Raw genomic sequence first — 14346 nt, 5'->3', positions numbered from 1 at the left:
TTGAATATCTAGGTGCCAGCCATGGACACTTTGCAAACATGTCAATTATCATCACTATTAATTTAATTTGTGTTATCAATTCATCCCATTATGAATGATCCACATATTTCCCACTCTGAACTTATTTGCTGGTGTACTCTTATGTTTGCACGCTCCCTTCCTGTGGTCATTAGCTCTATTGTTACCCTGCACTATTGCCTTGTCCTTTCTTTACCTTTGCAAATCTACCCTCATGTGATGCATCCTACACATTCTACACCCCCTAATAGGTTTGAAGCCCTCTTTAGCTCTAAATTATACATTTCTTCAGGACACTAGTTTAGGTAAAGACTTTCCCAAAGGTCCAGTTCCCTCTTTCCCCAGTACTGGTGTCAGTAATGATGTACTCAGCCCGAATCACCCTATTTTATCTGTTCCAGTTAAATTTTTAAAAATGGAAAAAAAGGATTGCAATTTCACAATCCTTGCTGGAAAGTTCAGGAGCAGAGATTGGCAAAGATAAGACCACCTATACTGCCATCCAAGGATCACAATCTACTAATGTACATCATCTGACCACACAAGAGTAATAAGGAATAGACGAATTACAAAAGAGCTGCTGATGCCTAGATGGACACTGCTTTTCTGAAAGGGAAATTAAAAGAAACAAACTGCAAGTCCTATCAAGCGAAAGTATTTTGCTCTGCATTAAAAATCCCCCTCATACCATCGAAATGCCATTATGAAAAAAAAACACTGGTATCTTTCAAAGAGGTGATATTATCATGAAAGGAAATGAATTGGTTAGGCTGATTTATCACTCGCAATAAAACCGATTCTAACAGAAATGAAGTGATTACTCTGAATACCTTTTGAACCGGACTAAACAAATTAATCACAGTTCGACAGCAAAAACTGCACTAACTAAATGAGGGACAAAAAGAATGGCTGGGAGTCTGTATATTTCAGCATTTAATAAAAAGGTCATAACCCGCAAAGATTATTTGCGATGAAAGTCAGACAAAGAAGCTATTTAACAGCAAGTTCCAGCAATGATGTTCAACATTAGTGATTACGTGAATCCATTAATTGCAGAATGAACTTCTGGCACTTGTAATGATAATTAGTCGCAACCTATTATCAAGGACCAAATTCTAAAAAGCAGGTGCAAGCACCTCATTAATTTGGGTGCAATCCATTTCATCTGACCCAGTGATGATTTAATTCCAAGTACATTTCAAACAGTGCTGCAAATTGAAATAGTATTGCGATTTCTTTCATCATCCATAGACAGAATATAGAACCAGTCTACAGGATTGGATGTTACATGCATGAAGCCTGCGCTGCTGGAGCCAAGACATTTTGTGAAAGGCAAAAAAAAATCAAGTCTGAATAGTTGGGATAAAAGCTAAGTAATGCAAATGCTGTAAATAAGTAAATGAAAACAAAAAAGTGCTGGAAAAAAAAACTTAGGACTGGGCAACCTTAGTGGACAGGAAAGAGTCATACCGGACTCTTCCTGTAAGACCTGAATTTTTCCAGCACTGTGAATAGTTGGGAGGTGATATTTTAGATTTTTCACAGTTGGTTAAAAAAAAAATCAGCATTAAGACTTTTATTTTTATAAACAGTACGAATAAAATCACAAGAGTAATGACAGTCAACAAATACATGGATCAAAAGTTCAAAACTAATTCCTAAGTAAGCCAGACGGTGTGTGTGAGAAAGGCAAATTTCCAGATACTTGCAAGTTTAAAAGGCTTTTATGCCAATTTCCTCTACCAACAAAAGCATGACAAAACAAATCAGGAAGATCTTTTAACTGCAAACCTGTTATATCCAATTTCCAGATAACAGGGTAGCCAAGCCTTCAGCAAGAATGCATTAAGCCCAAATTAAACCAACATTTAAAAAGGAAAGTCTTCGTGATGGACAATTTTCAGAAACTGGCCAAACTCCATGTACTAACATTCCAATGGACTTTGATAGCTTGACAGACAAAACTGAATGAGGTTTTCAGTAGGATCATAGAATGTTTTTTATTTCAAAAATATACTTTATTCATAAAAAAACTCAAATAAACTATTGCAAAACGACAGATCCAAGAATTACAAAGAGTGCAAAATAGGAATCATTTTTCCAGTACAATACTATGCTTATTTACACAACATTACATTCATTACATAAAAAACTATATACATGCCTCAGATTTTACTGTGTGCTGTTATTTTTCAGATTGGCACACAGTAGCGCAGGCCAAGGGTATTCTGCAGTTCCCAGACCCTCAGTCTGCCTTGATTGAAAGGCTTTACACAGTGGCCTTTCCCCATTGTGCCTTCGCAACGGCTGCCCCAAGCTTGAGCATGTCCCTCAGCACATAGTCCTGGACCTTGGAACGTGCCAGTCTGCAACACTTAATCGAGGGCAATTCTTTCAACTGGAAGGTCAGCAAGTTTCGGGCGGACCAAAGTGCGTCCTTCACCGAGTTGATAACCCTCCAGCAGCAGTTGAAATTTATCTTGGTGTGCGTCCCCAGGAACAGCCCACAGAGCACAGAGTCCTGCGTCACCGAACCAATTGGGACAAACTTCAACAAATACCACTGCATCTCACTGCAGGCCTTCTTTGCAAAGGCACATTCCACAAGGAGATGTGCGACCGTCTCATCACCTCCGCAGCCACTTTGCAAGCAGCGTGCGGTGATGTTGAGACCTCGCGCATGCACAAAAGGATCTGATGGGGACTGCTCTTCTCACCACCAGCCAAGCCAGGTCTGAAAGAGGTTTACAGCATGAAAACAGGCCCTTTTGCCCAACTTGTCCATGCCATTTTTTTTAAACCTTTAAGCTAATCCCAATTGCCCACATTTGGCCTATATCCGTCTATACCCATGTAACTGTCTAAATGCTATTTAAAAGACAAAACTGTCCCTGCCTCTACTCCTATCTCTGGCAGCTTGTCCCAGACACTCACCACCCTCTGTGTGAAAAAACTGCTCCTCTGGACATTTTTGTATCTCTCCCCCGTCACCTTAAACCTTTTGATGAACATTATTCGCTCACTTTTTTTCCAACACTCCCTCTTTACTTCTAATGGATTCTTTGGATCACAGGGAAAAAGTTACATCCAAAGAACACATCCTAACACAAACCTGGACTCCATCAGCTGCCTTGATGATAATCGCAGGCTAAATCCAGAGGTGACAAAACCTTCATGTCCTGTTCAACTTTCTCCCCTGTATCCGATCCTTCCGCTGTCCAAAGATCTTGCATTGCCTGCTGTGAAGGCCCAGTCCACAGTTTTACCACCTAACCATCTCTTCATTGAGCCTCAAGCATAGTGGTATTGTCACTGAATTAGTAGTCCAAACACCCAAGCATTGTTCGAAGAACCTGCGTTCAGATCTCTCCACAGCAGAGGATGGAATTTAAATTCGATAAATGACCACAAAACCATTGTTAATTGTCGTAAAAACTCATCTGGCTCACTAATGTCCCTGGCAAAGGAAATCTGCCGTTCTTTCCTGGTCTGGCCTACACGTGACTCCAGATCTATCGCAATGTGGTTGACTCTGAAATGAAATCACAAAATCCTTCCAGTGCAGAGAGACGCCATTCAGCCCATCAAGTCTGCACCAACTCTCCAAAAGAGCATCCCACTCTGGCCCTCCCCTCCACCCTATCCTGCACATTTAACATGGCCAATCCATTTAACCTACACATCTTTGGTCTGTGGGGAGAAACTGGAGCACTCAGAGGAAACCCACGTAGACATGGAAAGAATGTGCAAACTCCACACAGTCACCTGAGGGGTCTTGGTACTTGTTTGAGAGTTCTGGTGATGAGGCATTCTGCTAGATGACATTGACAGTCTGCTCAGGGAACCATCCAACAAGATCCACCATCTCCTTTTCTCTCAGGGCCTCAACGACATTACGTGCTGACCACTGCTTGACCGCCATGTGGTCAAAGGTGTGTTTGCGGAAAAATTTCTCCACGAAGGACAGGTGCTGCAGTATGGTCCAACTATTTGGAGTGTTTCTGGCGTGTGGCCAGACCCATCCTCTAAAACACTTGGCACAGGTAGAACCTCAAAAAGTTGTGGCACTTGCTGTTAGTGTACCAAGGATCTACACACAGCTTGATGCAGCCGCACACAAAAGCCATCAGGACAAGGGCAGTGTTGGGAACGTTTTTCCCTCCGTTCTTTGGAGATTTGTGCATTGCTTCCCTCCAGACAGGATCCATCTTCGATCTCCCAGATAAATTTGAAGATGATCTGGGTCACTGCTGCTGTGCAGGATTTGGGGACAGGCCACACCTGCACCACGTACAACAACACAGACAGTACCTCGCATCAGATCACCAGGTTTTTTCCAGTGATAGAGAAAGTGCGTTGCTCCCACAAGTCCAATTTTTGCCTGGCTTTGGTGATGCGTTCTTCCCAGTTTTTGGCGCATGCCCCTGCCACTTGAAACCATATCCCTTGCACCTTAGTCTGCCCTGACGGTGAAGGGGTCAAAGGATCTGTCAGCCCAGTTCCCAAAGAACATGGTCTCACTCTTGCCCTGCTTAACTTTGGCTCCTGAGGCCAGCTCAAACTGCTCACAGACTTGGAGGAGCCTGCGAACAGACGAGGGGTCTGAGCAGAAGACAGCCACATCATCCATGTACATCGAGGCTTTGACCTGCGTGCCTCCACTGCCTGGGATTCTAACCCCTTTGATGCCTGGGTCACTGCTGAGGGCCTCAGCAAAGGGTTCAATGCAACATACAAACAGGACGGAGGAGGGAGAGCGGCCCTGCCCAAGTCCAGGCCTGATCTGAAACCTGATTCCCACCCGTTAATTGAAACTGCACTACTGATGTCTGCATAGAGCAGTCGGATCCAATTGCGGATTCCCTCTCCAAAGCCGATTTTGGAGATCACATCCATCATGTAGCTGTGCGATCTGTCAAACACCTTCTCCTGGTCTAGGCTGATGACTCACAACACCAGGTTAAAGTTTATTTGATAGTAATCCCACAAGCTATCAAATAAACTGGCTGGACTTTAACCTGGTGTTGGGGGACTTCTTACTGTGTTTACCCAAGTCCAACACCAGCATCTCTACATCTAGGCTGATGAGACAGGTATCCACCTGCCTGTCCTGCACATAGGCAATCATATTCCTGAGTAGCGCAAGGCTATCAGGGATCTTCCTGCCGGATACAGCACAGGTTTGGTCAGGATGGATCAGTGACCCCAGAGCAGACCTGACCCGGTTGGCAATGACCTTGGCCAGAATTTTATAGTCCACGTTCAATAGTGAAGTGGGTCGCCAATTTCTAATTTCTTCCCTTTCCCCCTTCTGTTTGTAGATGAGGGTAATGATGCCTCTCCTCATGGATTCTAACATGCTGCCTTCCAGAAGCATACTCTCATATTTCCAGGAGGTCTGGGCCCATCAAGTCCCACATCGCTGAGTAAAACTCAGCCAGTAAGCCGTCGCTTCCGGGAGTTTTACCACTCTGAAAGGGCTCGACGGCCCTTGTCAGCTCATCCAAAGATAATGTTCTATCCAGGCTCTCCCGCTTGCCGTCATCTAAGACCTGTGTGATAGACGACAAGAAAGACTGGGAGGCCATGCTGTCTGTTGGTTTCAGGTCATACAGTCCAGTATAGAAGGATTTGCAAATCCTCAGAATGTCAGACTGCGATGACCTTACAAAGCCAAAGCCAATCTTCTTCCTTCAGGCTGCTGATCAGAGATTTCTCTGTGCACCTTCTGGAAGGAGGAATCATAGAATTCCTTCATTACAGAAGGAGGTCATTCAGGTCACTGAGACTGCACCAATAACAATCCCAACTAGGTCCTATCCCCGTACTCCACATTTTTACCCTGATAGACCCCAACAGTAAGTGGCAATTTAGCATGGCACATGTCTTTGGAGTGAGGGAGTAAATCTGAGCACCTGAAGGAAACCCATGCAGACACGGAGAATGTACAAACCCCACACAGACAGACAGTCACCCAAGGCCAGAACTGAACCTTGATGCTGTGAGGCAGCAGTGCTAACCACAATGCCAACATGCTGCCCTATATCCGAGTCAAGAGAAAGTTAATGAAACAATCAGACCACACTATGGGTTTGCATCTACAAACTGAAGAATTAGAAATAATGCATAGGGACTTGGGATGGCTGTATGGGAGTGTGCTCCACATTTCATGAAAACACTAATCACAGAATTTTACGAGAGCAAAACCTACTGAATATCATAAACAGTGTCTTCTCCATTGAAACTATCTTCATACATTAATAAACTATTCATATAATTAGTAGAATATGTAAGGCAGCACTGAACAGGAGGGTCTCTTTGCTCCCCCTTCAGCTGTATCCAATCAAAAGTTAAATTGGTCCAAAGTCCCTGCAAGAGAGATATTACAGATCCAAGCTGACAAGTTAGGCTCCCTTTCCCTGTCTTGGGCTCGATCAACAAGATCCAAGCTGATAGCAGCAGGCATTACATCCCCTCCAGGGCTTGGTCCGAGCTTCATCTTAGCCAAAAGGCCTAGAAGGCATTTTTAAAAATTGCTTCAAAATAAGTCTGTGTAATCTCATTCTCTTCTATTAAGTATAGAATCAGTAAAAGTACACTTGATTTTAGCCCGAAAGGCCGAAAAGGATTAGCTATTGTAACTTAATTAGACTAGCTTCTCGGCCTTTTGGCTAAGATCAAGTGTAGTATCGACATGCTGCGCTTGGTTGAAGTCATTAGGTTACATTTTAGTTTCATTTGAAGCAATTTTTAAAAGCAGCATCTCAGCCTTTTGGCTAAGATGCAAATGAGATCAAGCCTTGGAAGAAGAGCGATGCTTATTCCAATCAGCTTGGATCATGTAGATCAAGCCCAAGATGGGAGGCAAGAACCCTGTCTTGTCAGCTTGGATCAGGAATGTCTCAACTTGTTGAGGCTCTGAATGGGACTTGATTGGGTTGAATTGGAATAAATAACAAAAAAAACTTAATTAGACTAACAGCAAGACGGGCACTTGGGTCTAATAGTTGACTCATTTTCTTACCTTGATTGTGGTAACCCCTTTTTATGAAGATCTGCTCGGACTCTCTCTCCTACGTGCTTGTATATTTCCACTAAACTATTTATTGCTGCATCTCGAACCTGATGAGTTAAAAACAATTGAAGTACAATTAGAAAAATTACAATGCAATTACAATCCAAAGGAAGGCTATCTGATTTAAATTTAAGCATAATTTGTTATAACCAACATTATAACTGACAAAGTTTTCAGTGTGTTTATTTGGACAGCAATTCTGGGGTCATGTAGATTGACATTCACCACAGTTGCTGCCCTGAAGGTTGGAAGTCTGATTGCTCTGGAAGTCAGATGTTGAGTATATTCAATTAATAGATTTTTGGACTCTTAGGGATCCAATGGATTAGAGATCAGGCAGGAAAATGAAATTAAGAGTGAAGATCATACATGATCTTATCAAATGCAATACATTAGCTTTTGCTGCACAATATTTTTATTGCATATAAGACATCAATTTAAATAAAGAAACCTAGGTTGTATAGTATATCATAACAGCCAGTGGATCAGATGTCTTTCTTGCACTGGGCATTCTGTCTCCAACTGAATTTCTTCTCCATCCAGACAAATAGAAAGTGACTATTTTGCTGTTTGTTAATGGGGAAGTAAATTTATCTAATAGTCCTTCACACAATAACCAAAGCAAGTTCCAGATTGTAAATGCAGAATTATTCCATCATCCTATAGATGGCAGTGTGCTGTATCTGTAATATCACCATTAACCAACAGATGGCTCTGTCAAAACAAACAGTGCGACTCACAGAAACGGAATTGGTTCATCTACGTAAATTAGCACAGACCATAAGAGCGCAAGACATAGGAACAGAAGTAAACCATTCGAGTCTGCTCCACCATTCAATGAGATCATGACTGAAAAGGTGATAATCTTCAACTCCATTCTCTCATCTTATCCCCATAACCTTCAATTCCCTTCATGATTCCAAAAGGCATGCTGGTTGGGTGTATTGGCCGTGCTAAAATTCTCCCTCAGTATACCCAAACAGGTATCAGAGTGTGGAGACTAGGGGATTTTCACAGTAACTTCATTGTAGTGTTAATGTAAGCCTATTTGTGACACTAAAAATTAAAAATCTATCTCAGCCTTGAACATACTTAATGACCCAGCTGCTTATTCCAAACTCCAACGAGTACACGCCCAGCCAACCCAACTTCTCCTCAGAAGGAAATCCGTCCATACCCAGGATCAACCTATTGAAGATTCTCTGGAACTAATTAATTTAACTTTCATTATTCATTGTCAACCAAGGAGGAATTGATGTCAATGCCCATGTTCAGCTATTTTGCCTGACTCTTTACACAGCCAATATAATGCATACCGTAACTTTTGACAACTAGGTTTTCCTATTCCCCAGATTAGCAACCACACATCAGGGACCAAAGTCAGGCACAAAGTGAAATTATTATGTTTTTTAGCAAGTTGACTACTTACCTGACTGTTTGGATCTCCTAATAAATTACAGATATGGGGTACAATTTTGCTTAGAGTTAAACTGTGAGCTCCATAACTGGAAAAGAAGAAAAAAGTTTTTTAAATTTTGCATTTTCAGAACACCATTTCTCACTACCAAAATTTTTTTAAAAAAATCAAGAACTTCAGAAAAGTTTTAAAACCAGTTTCTTTAAACTTACGTATTTAATGTGCTAATAAGGCAAAGACAAATCCCTTCTCTGGTCCGAAAATTCTTGTGTTTAAATCCTCCTAGCATTCGTTCCCAAACATACTGTGGGAAAAGGACAACAATTTTCCATTAAGAATTCCATTATTAACTTGCTAAAGTAAGATAGCCATACATGCTCTATATTCAGACTGGCCATAACAGTTCAAAACAGACACTGAACACATGTTATATCCACATTAAGCACATTAGTTTTTCCTCATGGTTTGCTTCAATACATATCTACCTGAAGAAAACTACGCTATTAAAATTAATACTGTGGACAATTAGCAAAAAAAAAATTCCCTGATTCTCAATTAATCAAATATGAAATAGATTAAATATCAACAGGACTCATTAGCCAGAGCCAGGGCAGTCTTTAAGGGAAAAAAACGTGGTGGCGTCAATTTATTACTGCAGGGGGAAAGGTTTTCCTGGTCCTGAGTAGGTACCTGTGGAGTAGCAGCCAGTTCCATGATCTTTAGCAGGAGAATCTGATCTTGTTCTCGCACTGGGTCCTTAGCATCCCCTAGCCTGTCCAGTAGGCTTGGTAAGACTGTAGTGAATCATAAAGAAATAAATACTTTTAAAGAATTGATTCAAACACAGACATACTGTACCTTTAAGGAATGTATTTGTGTCATGTGTCTTGTGGAAAACATGTTTAAAATTCAACACTGGTTTACGGTGCTGATCAGTCTGCTAGGCAGCCCACATGCTGAGAATGCAGAAGCATAACTGATCCTAGATATTGGGGTGTTTATTTTTTGGGTTGCCCCCTGAGTTTTCAGAGTAGGGTTCAGAGATTGACAGGACAGAGTCACATGAACGTAAAGCAGGCAGTTTTCTGGTTGAGTCCGCAAGGAGCAGGAGCTCTTCACTCTCTCTCTCTCTCTCTCTCTCTCTCTCGAGATTATAGTTTGAAAACTATTGGAAAATAGGTATCTCTTTCCAGAGGTGTTCAGGGGGCTGGAAGCTTTCAAGTGTTCTGGAGACTAGCAGACAACATACCAACACACAAGACTATTGTTTGCTAACTGATTTTGAAGAGGAGTTTGAGTCTACAAGGAATATTGCTCAAGTTGGAACTAATAGAGATATTCTAACAGTTAAGAATTGTCATGTTAAGTAATAAAATTGGTACATAAGAACATAAGAAATAGGAGCAGGAGTAGGCCAACTAGCCCTTCGAGCCTGACCCGCCATTCAATAAGATCATGGCTGATCTGTCGTGGCTCAGTTCCACATTCCCGCCCTCTCCCCATAACCCTTAATCCCCTCTCTCATCAAAAACCCATCAACCCGCGTCTTAAAAACATTTAGCGAGGCAGCCTCCACCACTTCAACGGGCAGAGAATTCCAGAGATTCACCACCCTTTGAGTGAAGAAGTTCCTCCTCAACTCTGTTCTAAACCGCCCCCCCTTTATCTTGAGGCTATGCCCCCTAGTCCTACTATCCTTTCTGAGCGGGAAGAGTCTCTCCACCTCTAGCCTATCCATCCCATTCATCATCTTATACGTCTCAATGAGATCTCCCCTCATTCTTCTAAACTCTAACGAGTACAAGCCTAATCTATTCAGCCTCTCCTCATAGCTCAACCCCCTCAACAAGTTGCACTAACCCTTTTTGTTGTAGTTTAAACTGTATTGTTGAAATAAATTGTTTTGATAATAGCTTCCTAGTGTGTCAATGGAATCGTACCTGACATGAAAGGCCTTGTTACACTAATGTCAAAAATAAAATACAGTTGGGGTCTAGTTTAACTTTAGGGACTTAGAGATTCTGATCTGGTCCCATATATTTCTTTTTTAAAAGTTGCTTATAAAATTTAAAAACAGATTGTGGTGTAAGTGATGGTGTTATCTTGTGTTAAAGTTACAGGCAGATGTTCTGGAATCTTATTTGATGTGAAACAACTGTTCGGTTCTGAACACCATAATTATAAAGTCTTGTATTTGCTGAACAATAAGATGCACCAAGATTTTAAAAGCAAATATTTAGCCATAACCCTCATATCATAAGATGCACAGTAATTTTAGGCAATGTTTTTTTCCAGAGGGGTTTTTGTTCCAACAAGTACCATAGTTTTGTTGAATGTCTTATTGATAAGCAAAACAAGTGCAATTATCGAATTAAAAAGTGTATTCATATTAACACATACACATTCAAACACTGTAAAAAGGGAAACATGCATTTATAGCATCTTTCACTGCCTCAGCATGCCCCAAAGCACTTTTAGCCAATTAAGTATGTCTGAAGTGTAGTTACTGTTGGAACATAGAGAAACGTGGCTGGCAATTTTTACACAGCATGGTCACACACACTTTAAAATCAGACAATATTTTTATAATTTAGCTGTGAAGTTGAATAAGGGATAATTACTGGCCAGAACACCTGAGAGAACAGTGCCTTTAAATGGTGCCATGTGCTCTTTTAAATCGACTTGAGGGGAAAGATATATCCAAAAGCAGCTACTGCACAGCCTTGAAAAACAATTAGCCATTCCATTTGTTTCACTGATTTTGAAATAATTGAAAATCAAAAATAAAACATACCTGTACCAATGTGCGTTTTAAAATGATCTTGAAGACGTGTAATGAGGGTGGATAAAATTTCTATACCAAACAAAGCAACCTGTAAAAACAAAATGTAGTATGTATTATTAAAACTGCTAAATTATAGAATTATAAGCTACAGAAACGAAAGGATATCCACATTTAGTGACTTTAATAAGGAATGTCATAAGTTGTTTCAACAAAGCAGTACCAAAAACAGGCACAGAAGCAGGGAGGAAGAGATTAGAATGGAGGTAACCAAATGCTTGACGAAAGACAAATGCATCCCTAAAAGTATCTGTGAATTCAAAAAAGTTTACCTATTTGTCACAAGTAAGGCTTACATTAACACTGCAATGAAGTTACTGCAAAATTTCCCTAGTCGCCACACTCCTGCGCCTATTTGGGTCAATGCACCTAACCAGCACATCCTTCAGACTGTGGGAGGAAACCAGAGCACCTGGAAGAAACCCATGCAGACACGGAGAGAATGTGCAGACTCTGCACAGACAGTGGCCCAAGCCCCTGATGTGTGAAGCAGCAGTGCTAACCACAGTGCTGTCCATATTAAATTATATCACATCAAATGGAGGGGGAATAACAAGACAAAGCAATGTACTGACCAGAAAAGGGCATTGCATAGCTATCAGGTTGTTTTTCTATTTTAAAAAGTATCAAAAAACAACCTATCAAACTGGAATTTTAGCCCCAACACATTGATATTGGACTATGAGTTTGTGTCCACAATTTACATTGAAAATTCTAATAATTCATCCATTGGCTTTAGGAAGAATGGGAAAAAACGTCACCGCCAAGGGAAGTCATAAAACCCAAGTTTAGTATTAACACCATCTAGCATACTACTTCCAAACATTAGATTTTCCAATATTAAATGTCTTTTACTCAGTTACACTTTTTTTAAAACAGCTTTTGCTCTGCTTAGTAGTACAATATTCTGGGTTGAACAAAACAGGAGCCTACTTCTTGAACTGCACAGATAAAATCTTTTCCACCACACATGGAGGCAGACACAGAGAGAGAACAGTTTGCGGAGGGAGTGGAATTTAAGCATTAATGGAGACAGAAGCAGCAAACTGCCCTGACAGGTAAAAATGTTCTGTACTGGAGAAAATAATTGTAAATGGAGGGATGATCATTGCAAATCTGCACATATTGTTTAATATATTGGTGCACTACACCCAACAATTGCTAACCTCAGTTATACATTGCAATTCCCAAGTATAAGCAGTTGGTGGCAGTGCAAAGTATTATGGGTAATTACAATAACTATTTTATCCTCAAGAATGTTCATTTACTGAGATTTAAACATTATTAAACTTTTATAATGCAATTACCAAACATGATCACAAATCTGAAAACAAGGGAAGGAAAGACACAAAATGGTCACCCTCAGTTAGAAGTGGTACGGTTTCCCCTACCTTCTCTACTCACTAAATTTTCATTAACTGTCCTTATCTTGGGGTTGCGTGGCTGTTCAATGAACGTACGGTGAGAACAGCACTGCTAACACCATTACAACACTTGTGCATCACCTAGGCTTCTGCCTAGGCTATGGTGCAATTTTTGGAACTCTTTTGAGATATAATTCATAATGAATGTTAGTAGTACTTTGTGTTTTTATTGTGAGTGTGTTTGAAGGCTTCAGGTTATCATATCTGCATCTTACTCAGGCCCCCATATATCTCATTGCTACTCTACCTCCTACCTTAAAGACCAGTGCTCCAAAAGAGCATACTAAATAAACCTGTTGGACATTACCTGGTGTTGAGACTTCTTACTGTGTCCATCTAATTTGCACATCTTTGGATTGTGGGAAGCATGCAGAATACCCAGAGGCAACTTGCATGCATATGGGGAGCATGTGGCATTTCTGGCTATGAGGCTGAAGTGCTTGGCCAGCATGCCACCCTTAGCATTTCATATTTTGTTATATTGTGACCTGCTCTGACCACACAATGTTACTATTTTTCATGATGTTAGTATCTGCAGCACTTTGGCAAATATATTTTGGGTCAATGAATGTAACAAAGAGTTCCTAATGTTCTCAACATTTTTCTTGGATCTGCCTGCCAACAAAGGCCATGTCGGAGTAGCTGATGCAGAACAGTGCGTGTCAGGCTTTTCCCTTGAAAGAAGAGTACTAGGTCTCACGTGATTTATCTCCTTTCTTGCTGGTAATTACAAGCGTCACATTCCTGAATTCCCAAAACATGTAGGATGACCAGATTCCAACTCCCAGGTGGCCAACATTCCATGAGGTCAAAAAAATTTCAAAGACACTCTGAAGCTCTTCCTGAAGTACACCAGCACCGACATTAATGAAAGAGGATCTCGCCACCAATCATTCAAAGTGGTGAGGATGTGTCCATCAAGCTGCATCACATTTTAAGTCACAACCTGTTAATGAGCAAGCAGCACAGGAGGAAAGAAAGTAAATCCTGCGCTCTAAATCCCATCGCCTCATGGGATGCCCTGCCAGTGAGCTTTTGGAGCATTACTCCTGCATCAGATGAGTGGCCCAAGGAGCAGCGCTCTGCAAGCTCATGATTCCAAATAAACCTGTTGGACTTTAACCTGGTGTTGTATGACTTCTTACTGCGCTCACCCCAGTCCAATGCTGGCATCTTCACCTCATAATTCTAAGTAGAAGTCATCTTAAATTGAAGGACAATCAATGATGACTAATATTTGCAGCATTTTCAAATTGAATCTAATGCAAGGAAAAACTCCAATTTTGTGATATATGTACGTATCTCAAAATCAATTCCTTTGAATCCAAGCCCCAGTTTGATTCGGATGGAGTTTAATCTCTCCTGTATAGCCATTTCTTCTTCCAAAATTGGAAGTAATATCACATTGCTTGATGTCCTACCCCATGCTATTCAAATTTCTCTGCTCATCATGATCATCATAGAATCACTACAGTGCAGAAGGAAACCAGTTAGCCCATTAAGTCTGCACTGACATCAATCCCACCCAGCTGCAAGAATTGACCCTGTTAGTTCCCCAAACACAAAGTGA

The 14346-nt window shown here is 41.0% G+C and overlaps 1 protein-coding gene and 2 non-coding genes across 18 annotated transcripts in view; 2 read left to right on the top strand and 1 right to left on the bottom strand.

Moving 5' to 3' along the window:
* clasp1a (cytoplasmic linker associated protein 1a) overlaps window positions 1-14346 on the bottom strand; it is a 258110-nt gene that overhangs the window by 179850 nt on the left and 63914 nt on the right. For all 16 annotated transcript variants that reach the window (XM_080199457.1, XM_080199456.1, XM_080199458.1 and 13 more), the window contains exons 3-7: window positions 11305-11383; window positions 9201-9304; window positions 8723-8814; window positions 8523-8598; window positions 7043-7140 (exon numbers count right to left, since the gene is read on the bottom strand). In XM_080199457.1, coding sequence (XP_080055583.1) covers window positions 7043-7140; window positions 8523-8598; window positions 8723-8814; window positions 9201-9304; window positions 11305-11383 — 449 coding nt within the window. The remainder of the gene's footprint in view (window positions 1-7042; window positions 7141-8522; window positions 8599-8722; window positions 8815-9200; window positions 9305-11304; window positions 11384-14346) is intronic.
* LOC145350412 (U2 spliceosomal RNA) lies at window positions 6670-6868 on the top strand. The gene has a single exon (XR_013888194.1). It is a non-coding gene; the product is annotated as a U2 spliceosomal RNA (small nuclear RNA).
* LOC145350396 (U4atac minor spliceosomal RNA) lies at window positions 12770-12896 on the top strand. Its single transcript, XR_013888184.1, has one exon. It is a non-coding gene; the product is annotated as a U4atac minor spliceosomal RNA (small nuclear RNA).

Source organism: Carcharhinus amblyrhynchos, chromosome 11 (genome assembly GCF_965287045.1).
Source record: "Carcharhinus amblyrhynchos chromosome 11, sCarAmb.v2.hapA, whole genome shotgun sequence".
Lineage (NCBI taxonomy): Eukaryota > Metazoa > Chordata > Chondrichthyes > Carcharhiniformes > Carcharhinidae > Carcharhinus > Carcharhinus amblyrhynchos.
The sequence above is the reverse complement of the archived record's forward strand: the minus strand, read 5'-3'. Positions and strand labels throughout refer to the sequence as shown.